Genomic DNA, 19324 nt, shown 5'->3' with positions numbered 1-19324 from the left:
ACAGAACGGGGCTTACTTCCACTGACAACAATCTTTTTTTTTTTGTATATTTAACAAATCTTCAAGTTACTTTTTAGTTCAACCAAAAAAATCCCACAGCAAATCCATACAGAAGGCAAAAGTGTTACCCAAAAAACTATACAAAGCATTCTTTGTGACCTCCAAAGACTTTCAAAAAGAGATAATAAGTCTCCGAGGGAGAGAACAAGTACAAACTTTACACCGACTAACACTGGTAAACAGAGAAGCTCTTGCTTTTCCATAGAAAACTGAATGCTCTTCCCATTTTTTTTCTTGATGCTGACTTACACTGTGGTTTTGACTCTGTTACAGCGGCTGCAGCCACAGAGAATCCTCCCTCTTCCGGACAAACAACTTCTACATGCTGTTCGGTTGTTATGTGATGTGTTTGATCCCTCTGCCTCAGTTCCCTGAACAGTGTCAGAAGCTTCTGCGCCCTCTCTCTTCCTCTTTGAGTCCCGTTTACAGAAATAGACACCAAAGAAGGTATCACCCCTTCTTGTAAAACCATCTGACTACACATCTCACTATATTTGCATAATATCAAAAGCAAAGAAACCGCTTGTTCTTGCTCATTTGCTTCACCAGTGTCAAGAATAGTGGCCAAGTTGCTCACCAGACCAGGCACTGAAACCATCTCTTCTTTACCCGCCTCGTTCAAAACAAGATTCAACAGAACAGCTAAAGACTTCTCCGTCCATCTTTGGTCATCGCTGACGGTGAGTGATTGAAGAGCGTTGACTATGTCAGCTGATAGAAGGCAGGGAATGTTGGGAGGGTAAGTGGAGAGGTGAAAAAGAGCGTGAAGGGCATCGACTTTGCATTGGGTTTCAGTCTCTGTCCAAAGAAGGTTCACCATGAAAGGAACTGCTAGACTCGAACCTATGACTGGCTTTGCATCTTCGAGACACGAGAGGTTCAGATAAAGTGCCGTCACTGAACCGTGGGAGTGTGGGTTACATAGCATCTCCTCCAGCAGAGGGATGATTCCTGATACTAACATCAACTCCTTGTTCCTGAAAAGTCCAACAAATCACACATGAGATCCTCCAACTTGCAAAATAAGAATAACCAATGTTCAAAAAATCGTTAGGCGATAACTAGACATATGATTCGGGGCTTAAGTGGGGGCTCTAGAAATTACTGGGTTATTGGTTTATTTTTATATATTTTATATTTATATTAGATATTAGATATTTTAAATTTTTGAGTTTAATCATAAATTATTTTGATGAATTATAAAAAAATAGATAAAAAAATCAAACAAATTTGTTGAATTAAACTAATATTATTACTTGATTTGACAGATTTAGACCAATTTAGACTGTTTTTTTTAGAACGGTTTAACCTATGAGACGCATAAATCCAATTTTTTAAAAAATGTTTCGGTTATGACCGATTTGCCGCCTAGGCCTACTAGACCGATTTATAGAACAAACTTTTGTATGAACATCAATCATAAGTTAAAGTCATACCTGTTGTTGTCCACAGCCAAGTTAAAGAGAGCCATGGCTCCAACTTTCTGAGCTGAATCATTTTTTTCACTGAGAGCTGCTCCAAGAAACTGAAGCAAAGCTTCAACACACCCATTCTCCCCCATGAGAATCCTAGCCTCCTCATCATCCTTTAGCAACACTCTCATCTGCTCAACAACTCTACACTTCTTCCTCAAAGTATCCACTCCACTCAAAGTGGTCAACAGATCAGTACACCGCTCAACAAGAGTAACTTCAGCTTCCTGGTATTCTAACTCACACGATGATTCCTCTTTAATAGTTCCACTCTCTTCCAGAGGAACCACCTTGACATCCTTAAACTTACAAGAACCAACACTCTTCCCTGACTCGGACACAGACAACGCCAGCCTCCAGTAGTTAAGGTCTAGAGACTCAGGAGGTCCATCAGGGACCTGAACACCGTTCTGCTCACACCAACTCGATATCAGAGCCTTGACGCAATAGTTAGGAGTCAAGCAGAGATGAGAAAGCTCCTGCTGAGTCTTGGGACACGTGTTGTGTCCATCGCTAAACCATTTCTCAATACATAACCTCTCATACGTTTGTCCAGAGGCAATGATAACAGGATCATACATAAGCTGCAATGAGATGGGACACCTTAACTCATCTGGAGGAACAGACATCTGCACAGATCTTCTATTGTTATTGCAAGATTTGAAGTTGAAGGAACTTAGTTTAGACAGCTGTCTGTCGAAAGCACGGCCTGGAGGATCGTCTAGAGAGCCTTGAATGGTCGGTGAACAAGGCAATGAGTTGCTACCTTGTGAATCATTGTCATCCCAAATCTCGCTTCTGAATAGCTTTGAGTACTTTCTCATGAGATGTAAGAGGTACGCTACTATTGATTCTTTCCTCTTGTCGTCTTCCATTCTTGCCCTCTCGATGAGTTTCTTGAGGCATCTTCGCTCACTTAGAGCTGCTCTTGAAGATGTGATGCCTAGTCTAGTAGCAGCTTGATGGAAAATTTCTAGCTCGTTGTTGTCAGATGAGCTCTCGAAGTTGCCTCCCTGTTGCAGCAGTCCAATGATTTGATCGCCAACTTCCTTCTCTGATGGATCGAGGGAGAACTGAGTGTTCTCTAGTTCCATTATAATCTCCAAAATCTGCAAAAGTAAGATGTGAATAAAAGCACTGAACTCTAATACTATATTAAGGTAGATGGGCTTTCAACTAAAATCAATCGGTGATAAGTAGATTGGTCCATATCTCTTATATATTATTTAAAATCTCTTCCAACTTCCGATGTGGGTGATTTGTCTCTAATATTTAAGAGAAGACAAAACAAGAGTACCACAGAGAAAACTACCTGAGAGCCAATGGACTGTTGGACTATATCTTCAACACGCCTAAGGCTATCTATAAGAGAAGTTTTCGCCTTTTCAAATTTCAAAACTACTGAATCTCCTGTTATAGCCTACATGTCAAAGGAGCTGGTTGGTTAGAGAGAGAGTCTCCACAAGAAGAGCTTAATAAAACATAGAAAGAAAATAAAATTTACCAAGTATAGTTTACTAGATTCAGTGCAATGGCGTAGAATGTTCTTCACTTTTTCTAAAACCACGTGAAGTGAACACAAAGCTTGTATTCCAGATTTGCTTCTCGGCCGAGCAGCTTCGAGAGAGGGGAAAACAGACATGATCTTGCAGTAGATCACTGAAAGGGCGTTGCACATTTCTCCATGTAGCTGAAACAAGAATCTGTTAGCCACTCCTTAAACACTTACAGTCAAAAGATAAATTATACTACAGTTATTATAAAATATACAAAACCACGGTTCTTTTTGTACATAAAAAGGATCAATCAAACACATCAAGAACCAAAAAGGCACAGACTGAAACAATGCAAGAAGATACAGAAATAATGAATCTTGTAATGTCTTAGTGAGAGATCTCAAGAAAAAAAAAATATCAATAAACTTACTGGGAAGAAGAAAAAAAAAAAGAGTCTGATTCAGATACCTTGGCATCACCAGGGGCAAAGAAACTTTCTTCAACTTCGTTAACATCCATTTTTTGCTGTATATATCTATGACAATAGTTCTGTCGGTTTAAAACTCAACACTGCAAGAAGAAAAAAGAACAAGAATCATTGATTAGCGAAACCATTCTACAGAAAACAAAACCAAGTCAGTGTTGTGTCCAGGAAAAAAATACAATTTAGAAGTAATTAAGAAACAGAGCCAAGAAGATAAAAAAAAAAAGACAAGGAAGACACAAAACAAATCTGGTTAATTGAGAAAGAATATTCTTGGATGTCAAGTAACAGATGAAAGAAACAGCAACGAATCAGAACACAAGAATAAAAAAAAACAATCTGGTTAATTCCGCAGAAAAATAATCAGATGAGCATAAAAGAATCTGGTGAAAACAGAGGAGCATACATACCAAACATGAATCACCAATCTGCATCTGATAAAAATTAGGCAGAACAACGATGAGTCTGATCATAAACTAAACAGAGGTGATCAAAAGAAGAGCATCAAACATTAGTAGTCTAATGATTTTATTTCTCCTTGAGATGCTGCTTCTGTGTAGTTTCTACGAACGGTCTGATTTAAAGTTTTCAAGACAGTTCTCTGTCGATCCCAGCGATTCAGAGAGGATGAGCTTTTGGCTATGGCTAACACCACCGATTGAGAAGATTTTGAAGAGAGAAAAAAAACTAAAAAATAAATATATTAGTGAAAATAGAGAGGAGAAGTTATTCTGAAGTCAAAATAAAGCCAAACCTTGCGAGGATGCAAGTACACACAAAGAGATTTGTTTTCTATTACTTCTAAGTAATACTGTAATAGTATTATTTTAGTTATAAAGATTCTGTTCTTGTTTTACTTAAATACTCTTTTGTTTTATTCTTTTCAAATGATTTTAGATTTTGTATTAGCGACGGTATTATTAGGAGACATTTTTTATTATTAGAACACAAAAAGCCAATTAAGATTACTCATAATCATAGTTTCTTTTTCATCATTATGGTCGTCAAATCTCTATGATGTGATTACAAAAAAAAATCATCACGAGTGTCTTATTATGCAAAATGCATTGTAAGTTTTTCAAATTTTCAAAATGATTTGATCACTGCTAAACAAAAAGATTTGGTTAGAGTTTTCAAATTTCTGATTTTGTAGATGATAGTGTTTCTTGTCTTTGTCGTCGAGTGATAATAATTAATATGTGATGTATAATAAACAGCTATTGACGTATTGGATCGGTCGAAGTATGAGAGGTCCATTTTTCACCGACATTTATTAAACACGTCTTTATTTCAAAGCTCTCCTTTTCATTTTCCTTTCTCATGAACTACACAAGCATGGTAGAGGGTTAACTAATTTGCAAACTATTTTCTTTTCTTAACGAACGTACAAGTTAATAGTATTAATTAAAGATGACAAGAACTAAACAAATTTGGGTGAATTGACTTAGCTGGTAAGCTCTTTAAAGTATTTTAGCAATATTGTTAGCATATGAAATTCTCAAATTTCTAAGTTAGATTTTAGTTATATTACATTTAACTTTCAGTTATCGATTATTTGGATTCAAAATTTTGTCTATGTAAACTTTTTTTGTTGTCTAATTTAAAAAATAGATTTGAAAGAAAAATTTATAAAATAGTTTGTATTTTAAATATCTTAACTGCTTTAAAAAAATTGCATACACAGATTTAAAGAGAGTTATAACTTTAAACTTAAATTACCAACTATACAATTTATTTTTTGCCATTTCGTATTAATAATATTTTAGATTTTAATTTGTTATTAATAAAATGATAACATATACATTTTTGAATTTTATCTGTGTTTTAAATTTATCAACTAGCACAATCAAACAAAATAAATGTTGATAGAAAAAAAAAATGTTGATAGAAAATAACACTAATTGTTTTATAATTTTGTTTTTGATCAAATTTTTTTTTTGAGCAACACCAATTGTTTTATAATATAAGTGAAAAAATTTAAACAATACCAATATGGAGGAAATCATTTATAACTCTTCAAAAGGTTCCCACATCTTGTACTATTGTTGCTACAGTTGTTAACTAGTAATAAAAGATACCGATACTGTTACTTAAAGCAAAGGATAAAACAAATGTTTGAATGGTATTGGAGGGAGAGTTGAGGGTTTGCCGACTTCGACGGCCGACACGCGCCGACCATACATGCATATGTCGGCTATTTAGATCTACATTTAAATATCATAAACTACAATAATACTCCTCTCTCTGTGTTATTGAATCACTTTTATTAATTTCCATTTTTATAATTATTTACAAATTGTTTGTTGTCGACCATGTTCGTTTTTTAACTATTATTTTTTTAAAAATATGCCAACAATTTTCATGATTAGAAATTATTATTTCAGTTTTGGCATATATTCCAAAATAATATTGATAACTCAAAAAAGCTAAAATTGTCCTTTCTTTATTTTTTTCCAAAGAAAGTTGAATCATCACCTAACAAAAAGTGCATAAATTGATAAACAAAAAATTAAAAAAATAAAATCAGTGTAGTATATTACAAGTCACAGTTCATATATACGACTATTCATTTCACCCATTTATATGATTGAGGATCAAATCATAGCTGACTAATTAACCTTTTAATTTTGGTCAAAAGTTGATTTCAAAATTCTTAACAATGAACACATTTAAAATGAAAACATCTTCACTTACATAATATTGATTTCTATATAAGTGGCCATTTCTTTTTCCGTTTTTTCTCGATCTCCTTTTTATCCCGCAAACAGAAAATTTACTTAAACACTAAACTTTTTTCCGTAAAATTCAATATAGTGAAAATTAATACTATATGTGACGTAAACAAATAATAATAATAATAAAAAGATAATTGTTTTGATGAAACTCACAGAAGCTATTGTCAAGACTTCTCTTGAGCAAACTGGCTAGCAAAAGAAGATGCTAAACGTAAGAGCAAGAGACTTAATAAAAGATTTCTTTTCGGAAACTCTTATTAGATTTGCTTTATAATCACTCTTGTATGTTTAGATGTTGGGGGCATTTAAGGAAAAATATCAGAATAATGCAAGCAACAGGTCTCAGTTCCAACCTTTCAGGGTATTTAGGTCTAAGTTAGGTTGGACTGTACCAATAGCCTCTTTTTCCAAATTAATAGCTTTAAGTCGAACAATCTTGATAGCAAACAATGGCACCCTCACCAATACTAAACACCGAATCTATTCATGTTGGTACCACTAATTAACACTTTCCTGAAATCATGGAATGCATTTTTTAAAGTCAGAACATTCTTATTTCTTGTGATTCAATGAAAGAAAAGCTGGTGACCAAGAAGAGAGATATAAAGAAATTGAGTTGGATCAGATTAACTCCATATGACTCTCATGTTTGATTCTTTTTAAAGAAGATTTGATGATAAGTCCTGTTTGAGAAGAAACATAGGTAGGTAACCGCTCAAGGATTAAATAGCACAAGTGTTTGATCTACAAACTTTTAAATATTATGGAATTTGATAACCAAATCATCGTAATTAGTCAATGGCTTGTACCTTTGAAAAGTTTTACATCAATAAAAGCAGGAATCGAAACACTAAAATTACACTTTCCACCAAATCTCTCTTAAAATTACTAACTAATGGAATGGAGTGGGCAGTATAAGCTGAAAAAGAATTTTTGGCAAGTCGTCCCTACGTGTGAATTTTCTTTAATTATATTTGTTAGTTAGTTAGTTGAGGGTCTCCTCTACGAAATTTATTTATGGACGTATCAAATAAGTCACTATAAAGTAAAATGGTCCACGAGTAACAACTCTAAATTCTCAGATCTCGTCAAGGAAATTATATTTTTAAAGTGATCTTCAACAACAATAAGCACAAGGACTGGTTGATCTAGTTTTAGTTCTAGAAATCATGTTGATTATTTATTTTATTTTTAACGTCATAGTTTGTAAGTTAGAATTTTTAGTCGTCATTTAGAAATTTATCGGTCAATACGGTAGCAAGAAGGAGAAGCCTTCACATTATTACGCCAATTTGATACTCTGTATATCATAAATTATTTTCTTAGTGTTACTGTGTTAGACCTAAACAATCTAGAAGCTTTCGCATGTCTTCAGATTTGGTATTCACGAACTTCATCTATAAACTATAAGGTATTTTCTCAAAAACAAAAACTACAAGGTATAAAGGTACCGAAGGAGAAAATCAGAATTCTAATCACTTGAAAAAGATATGAAGCAACTTATCTCTCTAGCATTCTTCACCATGTGGGTTCTAATAACAATCTCTCACTCAACGTAGAACCTCAACCAAAGAGTGCATCCTTTCAGTTCCAGTCCTTGATGCTTCTTCCCTACTGGAGTGAGAGATCAGAGAGTGTATATAAAAAAAAAAAAGTTTGCAAAGGAGCTTGGCTATTATATTTTAACGTGTTGTTAACAGAAAGCGAGAAACTGAGAAAAAGCATAATTAATTCCTCAGACATGACCCTTGAGAAAGTCATTCTTGGTGGGTTTTCTTTGCTCACAAGCAAACTGATCCGAGAAGCGACAATTCTTATATTCGCAATAGCTTCGCGCGTCACTGAAGTTGCTCTAGATAAGCCCCCCGTCAAAAGCCCTTTAGATAAAACCGGCTACTAGCAGCAAAAAAAGACCGTCCAAACTTGGCTTGTTAGCCATTTTGGTACGAGAGTTGCGACCATCTGCTCCGAAGTGCATTCTAAAATAACGTAAAATTAAAAAAGAAATTTATTATTTGATGACATATTATTTACTTGAAATGAACACGAAATCACATCCCAATTATTTATGGTTTTGCTACATAATAATTTGCGTAAGTAAATTCTGCTAAATGCATTATTTTAAAAACATGTTCACATTTTTTTATTAGAAAAAGCATTTTCCATTGATAAAACCGATGTGTTATTTCGCCCTTGCGTCAGAATAATAATACCACACACAAACAAAAGAACGGTCATTAAAATACCCAAACTAAATTATCACTATTTTACCGGCTTAGACTTGGACTTAGGTTTCGGTACAAATAGTTTACACGGTGGATCGTAACAAATGATCGATCTATCTCTGGTATTAGTCACAAAATATTCTAAACTTGGATCAGATGATATAGTACACTTTTGAACTAGTCCACTCTGTAACACTAAATATATTTTTTCCGGGGCTAATCGGATAATATGTACAAAGCTTATAAAAAAAACAGTCAATAAGTCAAGAATTATATCAGTGTCGTTAATGTTAATAATATGTATAGGTGTTGATTTAAACTACCAACTACACATACCACAGTAACATTTATTACACCACACACCACAACGTCATTTTTGCTTTTAAATACAAACAAAATCCCCAACAGAAAAAGTAGCAGAAAAAAGAGAAAGACAGAAAATGAAGGGTCACTATTTTCACCTCTTCCTAGTAACCATGACGGTCGTTGCCTCCATCTCCGCTGCTACACCGGCGGCTCCAGCAGGAGGAGGATCTTTGTTAGACGAATGTAGCAAAGATATTCAGACGGTGAGTTTGTGTTTGGATTTCGCGTCCGGGAAGGCACCAAATCCGTCTAAGAAGTGTTGTGACGCTATCGAAGATATAAAAGAGAAAGATCCGAAGTGTTTGTGTTTCGTGATACAACAAGCCAAGTCAGGAGGACAAACTTTGAAGGATCTTGGTGTTCAAGAAGCTAAACTCATTCAACTTCCGACTTCTTGTCAGCTCCACAACGCTAGCATCTCCAACTGTCCAAGTACGTTTCACGTTTATCTGGCTCAAAGTTATTTCTTTGATTCAACATTTTAATCTCCATCTGCTTATGATATATATCTTCATGTGTCTATATTCGAATCAACGATATGCAAATAGCAAATTAGTTAAGCCCTTTCTCAAAAAAAAAGAAAAAAAAAGAAGCAAATTAGTTAGATATTGAGGCTAGCTAGCTATTTGGTAAATGAGGACAGAAAAGAAATAAGACATGAAAATCAATAGTGATGAAATATTGGTCAAGACATATTGTTTCCACCAAGACAATTAGATTAGTGGTTTTTATAATATGGAGTAATCTATTTTTTTTGGCTCATCGTTTTTTCATGGAGTAAGATATGAAATTGAGTTAAAATATTTTTACTCCATATTTATTTTTTATTTTATTTTAAAAGAAAAAAAATAGAATTTTACATTAAAAATGTTCTTAGTCATACGTCTAAAAAAAAAAGTTTTCATAAGCTTTGTAAGATGAATTAAACCAACCACTAACCAATTTGTTATAAATACGTAAATGCGACATGCGCGTCAGGTGATTTACAGAGTTTGCATTTAATTTATGGCACATTTAATGAAAATACAACCTACCCTTTTATACAGCCATTTGTTTTTGTTTTTTTTTTTCAAATAGAGCCATTTATATTTAACAGGTTCTTGCAGTAATGATGGGGTTATTAGGTGGACCGGTTGGGTGTTGGATTTCTAATTCTGGTGATTGTTTTTTTTTATTTATTGTTACCCCCTTATGAATTCTGATATTTTAACTAAAATATAATGCTACTGATGATATTAATTCTATACGAAATTTATTGTTATTCAAAATGTTATGATTCTGTTAAAATGTGGTGTTATTGAGATATGAATTTTTAAAACCAATTTATTTTCTCTGTAAATAAAAAATAATAATTCATGAATAAAAAACTTGGTTGGTCTCTTATTTATTTACTCTTAAAATAACAATATCTCTTCTTTTCACTGTTTTTTCTTTACTTCTAGTATTTCACAATGAATCGATGAGCTGATTATAGTTGTTTGTTTATACCATACAAATTTAACTAATACTAGTAACAATGCCTGTTGTATTGGGAAATGAAGGTGCCAAACTGTTGTTGAATTTAAAGAATATGCTTCTTGTGTTGAATTTAAAGAATATGCATCTTGTAATAAAATAATATTTTGGTCAAATTGACATTGTTTATTGACCCCATATATTAAACGTGCGTGAATGAACAGAATTGCTCGGGATTTCGCCAAGCTCACCAGCCGCAGCCATATTCACAAGCAATGCCACTTCAACAACAACACCGGCGGCACCGGGAGGAACGTCTCCGGCAACTCCAGCGACGTCTAGCGAGAAAGGAGGATCAGCTTCCATAAAAGATGGTCATGCCGTCATGCTTTTAGCCGTCGCTTTAATGAGCATCTCCTTCCTCTCGACCTTGCCTTGGATGGGTTTGGCCTAGACTATAGGCACGTGACATTAGGAATGCAATCTTTTTTTTTTATTGTGTAGAGCTTGTCTCAAAATTTTAAGACTATCTTGTCAAGTGTGTTTCTTGGTTCGGACCATTTGTTGTAATGATTGAACTTACCCCACTTAATCTGATCTCTTTCCGCACATAACTAAAGTTTATCCTTGAATTTTGGAACCTTGAGTTTATATTACAATCTAAGCTCCTTAAGTATGTGGTCAATAGTACAAAATCAAGAGTATAAAACCACAATTTTAACCACCTTTCAGTACAAATCCCAAAAGATAAGAGAGGTTCTTTAAGTTACTTAATTGAGTTTGTGTTGCAAGACCAAAGCATCGGCAAAGCTCTTGGACATTTCCCTTACATAGTCTTCATGGAGAGAACTTGCGAGATGTGTTGGAACAGAGGTTAGAGAGGAGGCTCTGAGATTTTCAAGAAGAGCACGTTGTCTGGCTTTTCTGTCTTGAATTCTCTGCCGCTCTTCGTAGAAGCTAAAGTCATCGAGGATCGAAGATTTCATCTCACAGCTATTGAATATATTTATCATCTCTATGCCTTGTTCCACTCCCACCTGCAGATAGAAAAACACAATCATACATGAGAATTGATTTAAAAGAAGACATGTTCCACGTTGGAGAGATCCACATAGAGTGGATAAATAGATTCTATGTGACCCAACTTTCTTCTTCTTTTTGCATATTTGGTCCTCGCACTTTTGTACAGTTTCGTATTTAACCTCAAACTCATCAATTTTTGCATATTTCTCTTTGAGTTCAGCCTCAAACTTTCAATTGTGCACTCTAGCCCCTGTTTTATGCAACTATGTATGCAAATGCAATATTAACACCTAAATGCTTTTTAAAATGATTAAAATGAGGTAAAATGAGATGGATATCAAGTGGACAAATATATGCATCAATTCTTGGTGCAGTGACATCAAATACAACTCACAATGCTCAAATCTATATTTCATGAAACGGAACCCTCAAGAAAAAGAATGTACAAGATAAGGAAGAGTTTAGTTTTTACCTCTTGGGTGTCTCTACTGTTAGTGACAGGCTTATTATCATTGTCTTCAATTATGATGTGACGAAAGAGACTGTTGGGAACATCTTTAACAATCACCCACTTGACCGGGAAGTGTCCTGACCATCTATCCTGTTGCCAGTACTCCACACTTGTCTCGAAATCAACCGGTCCAACCATCTCTGCCACTCCACAAAACTGTGCACTAGCATTCACCTGAAAATCAAATATCTTTAGCCCTTCTGTTCAGAGTTCAAGATCAAAACTCAATAAACTGAATCAGAGATACACAGCTAAAGCCTGAGAGGTATTAAAGTTAATAGGCACTTTACCGAGAACAAAAGAAAGACTGGGCATGCCACTTCTTTAGTCTTTGCTTCACGATAAGCAGCATCCAACTTTTTGTTTCCGTTTTTAGTGCTTGCCCAAACGCAATACTTCATGCTCTTGTAGACATTATCCTCGCTATACGACTTAATAACGAAGAACTTTGCGTCCCTGAACTGAGAGAGCAAATCTTGTTGATCATAAGTGATCATTTTGCTTTTAGCGTTTGGCCTTGAAGCCCTAAGCCCTCTGTTTCTCTCGGTGAGCAAATCAGACATGGCGGGGCGATGGTAGAAGTCGCTGCAGCTTCCACTTCTTGATTCATCAAGTGGTGGAAAGATATAATCAAGCTCCCAAGTTGAGCTAGGAGAAGAAGAAGAAGAAGCAGAAGCAGAGAAAGAGGCTCTTCTGCATTGGTTGTAAGCTTGTTCTCTGTAACTTAAGCTTGCAGAAGATCCAAAATCATCTTGCAAAGTTCGATGCTGTGAACCCTGTGTAAGTAATCAACAATTAGATTTAAATAGAAGTTCGCTAAGCTTTGTCCTTTAAAAGAGGTAGTGGTTACAGAAACTAACCATATCGAAATCATTTGCAGATAATTCAGCAGAGACAGGATGCTTCATACTTCTTGTGGTAGACGCCATTGGAACAAACGTTCTTCTTCCAGTGAAGGGGTTGAGATTCAAACCCTTAGGTTTCCCAAACATATTATTTCTAAAGCCAAAGTTCCTCGTAGAGTGCATCATATAATCAGTCTCAAAACTGTTTATTTCGTTCGCATGCCTATAAGGATGTGTAGAGTTCGTCTGAGACATGTGAAACTCCGGAGAAGCATGAAAAGGGTCTGGGACTGGATACTGTTGATTTGATGAGCGAAAAGGAGCGAAATAGTTTGCATCATCAGCATGGAGGTCACCATAATGTTGTGGCAACGATGGTACACCGTTACCATGGTTAAACATGTCATCATATCTCATGCCCTGTATGAACAAGTCCAGAACATCAGAAATCAAAAGCAAGTAGAGTATAAAGGGATACGTTGGATGATGTACACACATGATAGACTTCTTCAAAGCTTAGAGTATCTGTACTTGAACGGTACGAGCTTGGAGTATCAACTGCGTGTTCATAGCCTGAGAGAAAAACGCAAGACATACAATAGAACAAAAAGAAAAACCTCAAAATCTTAAAGTACAATAATAACAGCTAAGAAGCAGCACTAAAAGTCAACAATTTTGATCACAAGACAAACATGGCGAAGCGGTGAAGATCCTTAATGGCATGTGGCGATGTTTCATTGTATAAACAAAACAAAGATACCACTAAAATACTGTAGTTTTACAAATAGCAGAAGACTAGTTTGTAACCACTAAACAACTGTAAGAGTATCATATAGAGCTAACCTCCAACGTGAAACGAGTCTGTGTTAATACCGCAGGAACTTGGAGAAAAGGGATAACCAGAACCACAGAAAGGGCGAAAGCTATTTGTGTCCTGTAACATCTGGACAAAAAGTATCAATAATGGAGCTAGCTCACTATAAATAAGACGAGCAATGCCATTATTAAAAAAATCGAATTTACCTGATGCTGGAGAACACTCTTGTCAGTTGATAGCCTCTCCACCATATCCTTAGCTGAACCTATCAACAACACAAACACCCACTAAGTAAAAGCTATAATACAGTGGTGTAACACAAAAGCAAGCACATGCCGAAAGGAAGTAAAGGACAAGACTTTACTAATTACAACCATTGTGTTTTTGTCGTAATAGCAGAACAGAGAAAACCCATTTGAAGCATCAGGAGAATGACATATAAAGTTTAAACCTTTATCGAATCTAAGAGGGAGGGGGGTTGTACCAGTGGAAGGAGAAGAGTTGGTGCTTCGGTTAGAAGCGGCCATGGATAAACCCACAGTACGGAAACAGCCAATCCCGAGGCAAAAGCGAAGGTGAAACGATTGTCTAGATAAAGTGAGAGAGAATCTGTAGAGAAGAAGAAGTGTTGTTGAATTTTTGACGATTCGAGTTTGGGAGTGTTTGGGTGCTTGGATAACTATTCATATGAATTTTATTTAATCAGATAATTAATTTAATTGAATGACATTCTTCGATCTGATTGGTGACAAGAGTACTTAGTATGTGTAACGGATACGAGTGCAATCAATGCAAGGAGAATTTGATGTGTACCAAAAAATATACACGGTATTAAACCACCGTAACAATACATATGGCAAGACTTTGATATTAAATACTGTTTTCTAAAGAGGTTGGGATGGAACATGTTGATGCTTGCATTTGAACCTTTTTCTGTACCCTCGCATTAAAAAGTGAGTGCGACGGGACCAAGATTTTTTTTATAAGTTAAGAACCAAAGCATGAAAAAAGGTGTTGATTATATGAAAACATAAGTTGATACAATTAGACCTCTAATGATTTTGTTCATTTTTCTCCTTTAAAATAAAATTGAGTTAAAGTTTTGTCTTTCTGGACCCTCTATCCTCGGTATGCTTCAGACACTGCAACAACTTGTACAAGGAGGAGAGTGGGAGCGACAAACTCCCCCAGAGTAACCCGGATGAGGTAGTGACGATGGAAGGATCCGAAATTTGGTTGTGTGTCCGATATGTCTATTTTATCAAATCTTGTGGTTGTACCGATTTTGCTTGAATCCTTGTATGAATTTGATGATGTTTTTAGGGAGTTAATGGAATATATATTAAAAAAATTTTTTTTGACTTTTTATTTTTTTCATTTTAATATACTTATTTCTCAATTTTTTTTTTAATTTCTGATACCATCATTTATTTGATATTATTTGTTTATGCATTTATTAAAGTTTGTTAAAACCTTACAAATTGTTATGTAAATAAAAAATTTACATTAAAATAAGTTTGTAATATCATTCTCTCAAATAAAATGTAGTACTATTTTTTCCACTTAAACAAAATAGTATTCACTAAATGGTTTAAAAACATATATATAAATTCATATAATTACTTGGTTTATAACCAAATATTAGTTTTTTCGGGGTGAAATTTAGAGTTTGGAGAATAGAGTTTAAGATTTTAAATTTAAGATTGAAGGTAAAAAATTTAAAATATTTTAGAATATATATTTATAGTAAATGTATTTTTTCATTAAAAATATTTAGTCTTTTTACACTTAATCTGAAATGTATTTTTTTTTCTATGGACTGTTTGGTCATAAATAGTTTTAGGGGGTTTATGAGATTTGTCCTAAACTTTATTATTCTCTATGGAATATAAAATGTTTTAGGTAATACACACTTATTAAAAAAATTATCTTTTACCTAAAAAGTATCATTTAAATTATAAACTAAAAACTATATAACCAATTATAAAATAGAACTATTAAATTTGATTAGTTACACAGTTTTTGATAAACTAAAAGTTATCAAAAAAGATGAGAACAACATAAAAATGATTATAAACATCTTACATTTCAGAAAATACATTGTATTAAGAGAAATTAGGACTCCTATACAAAGATAACTTGTATATTTGTCGGGATGGAAGTCAACCTTTTTTAATGACGTGTTTTTTTTAATGTCCATAGCACCCCTATCATATAATACTTCATTCTAATATCTAATATGTTTTCGAACTCTATATCTCATTATTACGCATGAAGAGAGAAACTACACTCATCACTACAATCGATATACTTTTCTTACGAAAATATCTATTTTATCTCTCCCAATCTTTTTGGTTTACGATCTTCTTTCTCTCACAATCTCTTTGGTTTCTCCGTAATTACGACCCTCCTTCTCTCATAATCTCTTTGATTTCTCCGTCAAAACCATTGTTCACAAAGAATCTTCCATCTCACTCAATGATCTCTTTGGTTTCTCCGACGGAACCCTTCTCCCTATATAAACGAAATCGCACCGGACTGTCTGTATCAGTCTCACCAGATTCGAGAGTCGTGGTGGTGGTGGCACGGATCGGATCGTTCGTAGATCAGAAGCTATCACACATGGTACCACCTCTCAGAAAGTTGCTGCTCTCATCAATCTGGTTCTCTTCTACCTCTTTACGCCCTAATTATATTTGTCTTTTTTTTTACATAAAGTTGTAATGATGGATCTTGTCCGACTGTGGTCATTTTGTCTCTGAGTTGGTTAAACTTATCAACTGATAGAATCAGTCTAAGGAGTCAAATAGTTTATTATGAATAATTGCTTCATCTTTTGTTTTGGTCAGTTTATGATTTGTTCTGTCTGATAAGTAAATTCTCTATCTCCATCCTTACGAGAATAGCATGGAAGATGTTTCGTTTCTTTGTCTTTTTGCTGTGTGTAATAGGATAACAATGACATTGTACATACAATCCATTAAATGGCCGTCCACCAAAAGTGTGTAGTGTATTAGCATTTCTTATTTCCAGAGACCGTATACTCCGGAAATGGACATAAATATTAAAAAATAGCTGTCTAAACCAAATTTTGATGAATTATTTTATAGATACGTCTGACTTTGATTATTCACTCGGACACAGACTTTGAGCTTGAGGAAGAAGAGATGTCTTTCTGATGAGGAAGATGAATGTAGATAAAATGGTCAGCCTTATCAGAGACCGATACCCATTTACAAAGAAAATGTTCATAGGAAGAGCTACAAAGGCCGATGTAGAGCGGATGAGAGAGGAGGCCGATGTTGCAGCCCTAGAAAGGAAGAAAAGAAAGAGGAAAAGCACTCATGTCTTTCACTTTTATTTAATAATATAATTTGTGAAGTAGTCGGCTAATACTTTATTTGACTTTTTTGTAATAGTTAGCCGGTAATATATTAATTATCTCGACATTGTTATAATTAACCGGTTAAGATTTTACTTGATTTTTTGTGATATAGCCGGTTAAGATTTTACTTGATTTTTTTTTGTTATAATTTGGAAATGTCTTTCATTTTTTTAATGATGAAATTTGTTAAATAGCCATTTAAGATTTTACTTGACTTTTTTTTGTTATAGTTAGCCGATAAAATATACAAATTATCCCGATATTGTTATAGTTAACCGGTAATATATACTAATCAATGATGTAATTTTTGAAATAGCCGGTTAAGATTTTACTTGATTTTTTGTTAATAGTTTAGAAATGTCTCTCATTTTTTTTAATGATATAATTTGTAAAATAGCCGATTAAGATTGTACATGACTTTTTTGTTATAGTTAGCCAGTAATATATACAAGTTTTCTCGACATTATTATAGTTAGCCGATAATATATACTAATTAATGATGTAATTTTTGAAATAGCCGGTTACGATTTTACTTGATTTTATGCAAATTAAAAAATTTAGGGCCAAATTGAAAACATCTAAGACTCTGAGGACCATTCGGACAATTCTTAAAGAGTTTGAAATATAGAATGTGAAAGTTTGGTGTTGATTCGTAAAACTATTTGTACACTTAGAAATATTGGGCCAACTTGAGAATACCCAAAAGTTGGAGGGCGTGTGTTACAAAACATAAGAAATAGCCATTATTGCTCGATCTCTTTTGTGACGAGATTCCGTGACGAGATAGAGACGGCAAGGATGAGCAGGGCGGCAAGGCTTGAATCGAGCATGACGATGTCAACAGGGTAAGACGATGGAGATGGTCCGGTGACCGGCGAAGAAGAAGAAGCTTGAGGCAAAAACATTTATGGCGGCTCCGTCGAGATGAACGAGGAAGACGAAGTAAGATAGAGATGAAGGAGGAAGACGAAGTACAAGTGTGAATCTCGGGACAGTCTCAAACTCGACGTTAACAGAGGTGAAAGGATAAGTATGGCCATGAAAGAGATAATCTTGACGGCGACGATTTACATTCGAAACTAGGATTACGACGGAATAAACAAAGCAATTGGAAACAATGAGAGATGATATGATGGAAGAGGGTCGAAGAGTGTATTAATTAATGTATCCATTATATACCATATTTATTCGTGTGAAATTATATATATTAATAATTACATGTAATCATTACAAAACCATACTGCTTCGCTACGTTAAAAAGAAGCTATAGGGTCATCCCAGTCTTTTCTCATGTGCAAGAGCTGGGCCATACATTTGGGCCATCCATTTTTCCATTTCCGCAAATTACTTAATCTTTCTATATTTAACATGCAAATCGCTCTTGTATTAATATATTCCTATAAACCTCGACAACAAAATAAAACCGAAAAATGAAGGAAAAAAAAAAAAAGAAGAACCAGCGTCGTTGCAACGCAGAGTTTCACAAATAAATACAAAACACAAAACCCTTTCCGGCTCCCAAATTCTCTATCATTCTCTCTATAATATGGCGCAGATGGATCCCGATGCCGTGGCGAAGGCCTTCGTCGAGCACTACTACTCGACCTTCGACAACAACCGCGTCGGCCTCGCCGGTCTCTACCAGGAAGCTTCCATGCTGACCTTCGAGGGTCAGAAGATCCAGGGCTCTCAGAACATCGTCGCCAAGCTCACCTCTCTCCCTTTCCAGCAGTGCAAGCACAACATCTCCACCGTCGACTGTCAGCCTTCTGGTCCCGCCTCCGGTATGCTCGTTTTCGTCTCCGGCAACCTCCAGCTCGCCGGCGAGGAGCACGCCCTCAAGTTCAGCCAGGTCTCTCTCCCTCTCCCTCTCTTTTCGATTTTAGTTAGGGTTGATTGAGTTAATTAGATCTGCAAAGGTGGATACTTTCAGGCATGTTCTTGTTTCAGACATTGTCACGTTTCTTTAGTTAAAGACTTTAACTATCACACCCATATGTAAAGATACCTGCTTTGGCGTGTTCTTGTTTTGATATCTTTTTGTTTTTTTTTTCTTATTTGTTTGGTATCCTTGATCTTGTTGTTTTAAGACAGCTATAAAAAAAAACTCTTTTTTTTTTAATTGTGTGATGCAGATGTTTCATTTGATGCCGACGCCACAAGGAAGCTTTTATGTGTTCAACGATATATTCAGGTTGAACTACGCTTGACAAGGAATCAGCAGATTGTTAAGCATACACATCACTCTTGTATCATCTATTTGAGCAATCCTTCCATCATATCTCTCTTGTGTTTTTTTTTTCTTTATTACTAGATGATTTGTTTTGAGAAAAAGAGGAAGGCTACTGTCTCTCTTGTAGTATTTGGTTTGAATGGTTTGTTCATTTTACAAATGTAAGAACTTGTTAAAGACAAATTTGAAATGGTTTCCAGTCTCACTTTACCCCTTG

The 19324-nt window shown here is 34.8% G+C and overlaps 4 protein-coding genes and 2 long non-coding RNA genes across 7 annotated transcripts; 3 read left to right on the top strand and 3 right to left on the bottom strand.

Moving 5' to 3' along the window:
• Window positions 1-22: 22 nt before the first annotated feature.
• Window positions 23-4306, bottom strand: LOC106361707 (U-box domain-containing protein 45). The gene is made up of 6 exons (XM_013801514.3): window positions 3923-4306; window positions 3497-3598; window positions 3037-3222; window positions 2845-2952; window positions 1497-2641; window positions 23-1037 (listed from the first exon to the last, which is right to left on the bottom strand). Exons 2-6 carry the CDS (start codon window positions 3545-3547, stop codon window positions 227-229), a joined length of 2301 nt encoding a protein of 766 aa, XP_013656968.1. The 5' UTR covers window positions 3548-3598; window positions 3923-4306; the 3' UTR covers window positions 23-226.
• Window positions 4307-8821: 4515 nt separating this feature from the next.
• Window positions 8822-10892, top strand: LOC106361706 (non-specific lipid transfer protein GPI-anchored 1-like). Its single transcript, XM_013801513.3, has 2 exons — window positions 8822-9270; window positions 10518-10892. Exons 1-2 carry the CDS (start codon window positions 8913-8915, stop codon window positions 10745-10747), a joined length of 588 nt encoding a protein of 195 aa, XP_013656967.1. The 5' UTR covers window positions 8822-8912; the 3' UTR covers window positions 10748-10892.
• Window positions 10893-10894: 2 nt separating this feature from the next.
• LOC106361705 (YTH domain-containing family protein-like) lies at window positions 10895-14220 on the bottom strand. Of its 2 annotated transcripts, none has more exons than XM_013801512.3 (8): window positions 13974-14220; window positions 13696-13754; window positions 13516-13615; window positions 13169-13245; window positions 12688-13092; window positions 12118-12603; window positions 11789-12001; window positions 10895-11330 (listed from the first exon to the last, which is right to left on the bottom strand). In XM_013801512.3, the coding sequence occupies exons 1-8, from the start codon at window positions 14014-14016 to the stop codon at window positions 11064-11066; spliced, it is 1650 nt and encodes a 549-aa protein (XP_013656966.1). In that variant the 5' UTR covers window positions 14017-14220; the 3' UTR covers window positions 10895-11063. The 2 variants fall into 2 exon arrangements, with proteins under 2 accessions (XP_013656966.1, XP_022545892.1); XM_022690171.2 differs by having other exon boundaries at window positions 13516-13606.
• A 69-nt stretch (window positions 14221-14289) lies between these two features.
• Window positions 14290-18249, top strand: LOC111198877. The gene is made up of 2 exons (XR_002652990.2): window positions 14290-16152; window positions 16634-18249. It is a non-coding gene; the product is annotated as an uncharacterized LOC111198877 (long non-coding RNA).
• Window positions 17498-19103, bottom strand: LOC125577127. Its single transcript, XR_007315441.1, has 2 exons — window positions 18883-19103; window positions 17498-18785 (listed from the first exon to the last, which is right to left on the bottom strand). It is a non-coding gene; the product is annotated as an uncharacterized LOC125577127 (long non-coding RNA).
• On the top strand, window positions 18262-19312 carry LOC106361704 (nuclear transport factor 2B). Its single transcript, XM_013801511.3, has 2 exons — window positions 18262-18726; window positions 19010-19312. Exons 1-2 carry the CDS (start codon window positions 18421-18423, stop codon window positions 19082-19084), a joined length of 381 nt encoding a protein of 126 aa, XP_013656965.1. The 5' UTR covers window positions 18262-18420; the 3' UTR covers window positions 19085-19312.
• The last annotated feature ends 12 nt before the right edge of the window (window positions 19313-19324 follow it).

The sequence above is a fragment of the Brassica napus genome, chromosome A8 (assembly GCF_020379485.1).
Source record: "Brassica napus cultivar Da-Ae chromosome A8, Da-Ae, whole genome shotgun sequence".
Taxonomy (NCBI): Eukaryota; Viridiplantae; Streptophyta; class Magnoliopsida; order Brassicales; family Brassicaceae; genus Brassica; species Brassica napus.
Note: the sequence above shows the minus strand (reverse complement) of the source record. Positions and strands in the feature narration are given on the sequence as shown.

Coding starts and splice junctions, on each gene's coding strand:
- LOC106361705 (XM_013801512.3), bottom strand. CDS start 14,016: ATGGCCGCTTCTAACCGAAGCACCAACTCTTCTCCTTCCACTG. Junction 13,616..13,695: donor AGAGTGTTCTCCAGCATCAG/GTAAATTCGATT, acceptor CTTTTTGTCCAG/ATGTTACAGGACACAAATAG. Junction 13,246..13,515: donor AGACTCGTTTCACGTTGGAG/GTTAGCTCTATA, acceptor TTTTTCTCTCAG/GCTATGAACACGCAGTTGAT.
- LOC106361706 (XM_013801513.3), top strand. CDS start 8,913: ATGAAGGGTCACTATTTTCACCTCTTCCTAGTAACCATGACGGTCGTT. Junction 9,271..10,517: donor TAGCATCTCCAACTGTCCAA/GTACGTTTCACG, acceptor GTGAATGAACAG/AATTGCTCGGGATTTCGCCA.
- LOC106361704 (XM_013801511.3), top strand. CDS start 18,421: ATGGCGCAGATGGATCCCGATGCCGTGGCGAAGGCCTTCGTCGAGCAC. Junction 18,727..19,009: donor ACGCCCTCAAGTTCAGCCAG/GTCTCTCTCCCT, acceptor TGTGTGATGCAG/ATGTTTCATTTGATGCCGAC.
- LOC106361707 (XM_013801514.3), bottom strand. CDS start 3,547: ATGGATGTTAACGAAGTTGAAGAAAGTTTCTTTGCCCCTGGTGATGCC. Junction 2,642..2,844: donor AACAGTCCATTGGCTCTCAG/GTAGTTTTCTCT, acceptor TTACTTTTGCAG/ATTTTGGAGATTATAATGGA. Junction 1,038..1,496: donor TTGGCTGTGGACAACAACAG/GTATGACTTTAA, acceptor TGGACTTTTCAG/GAACAAGGAGTTGATGTTAG.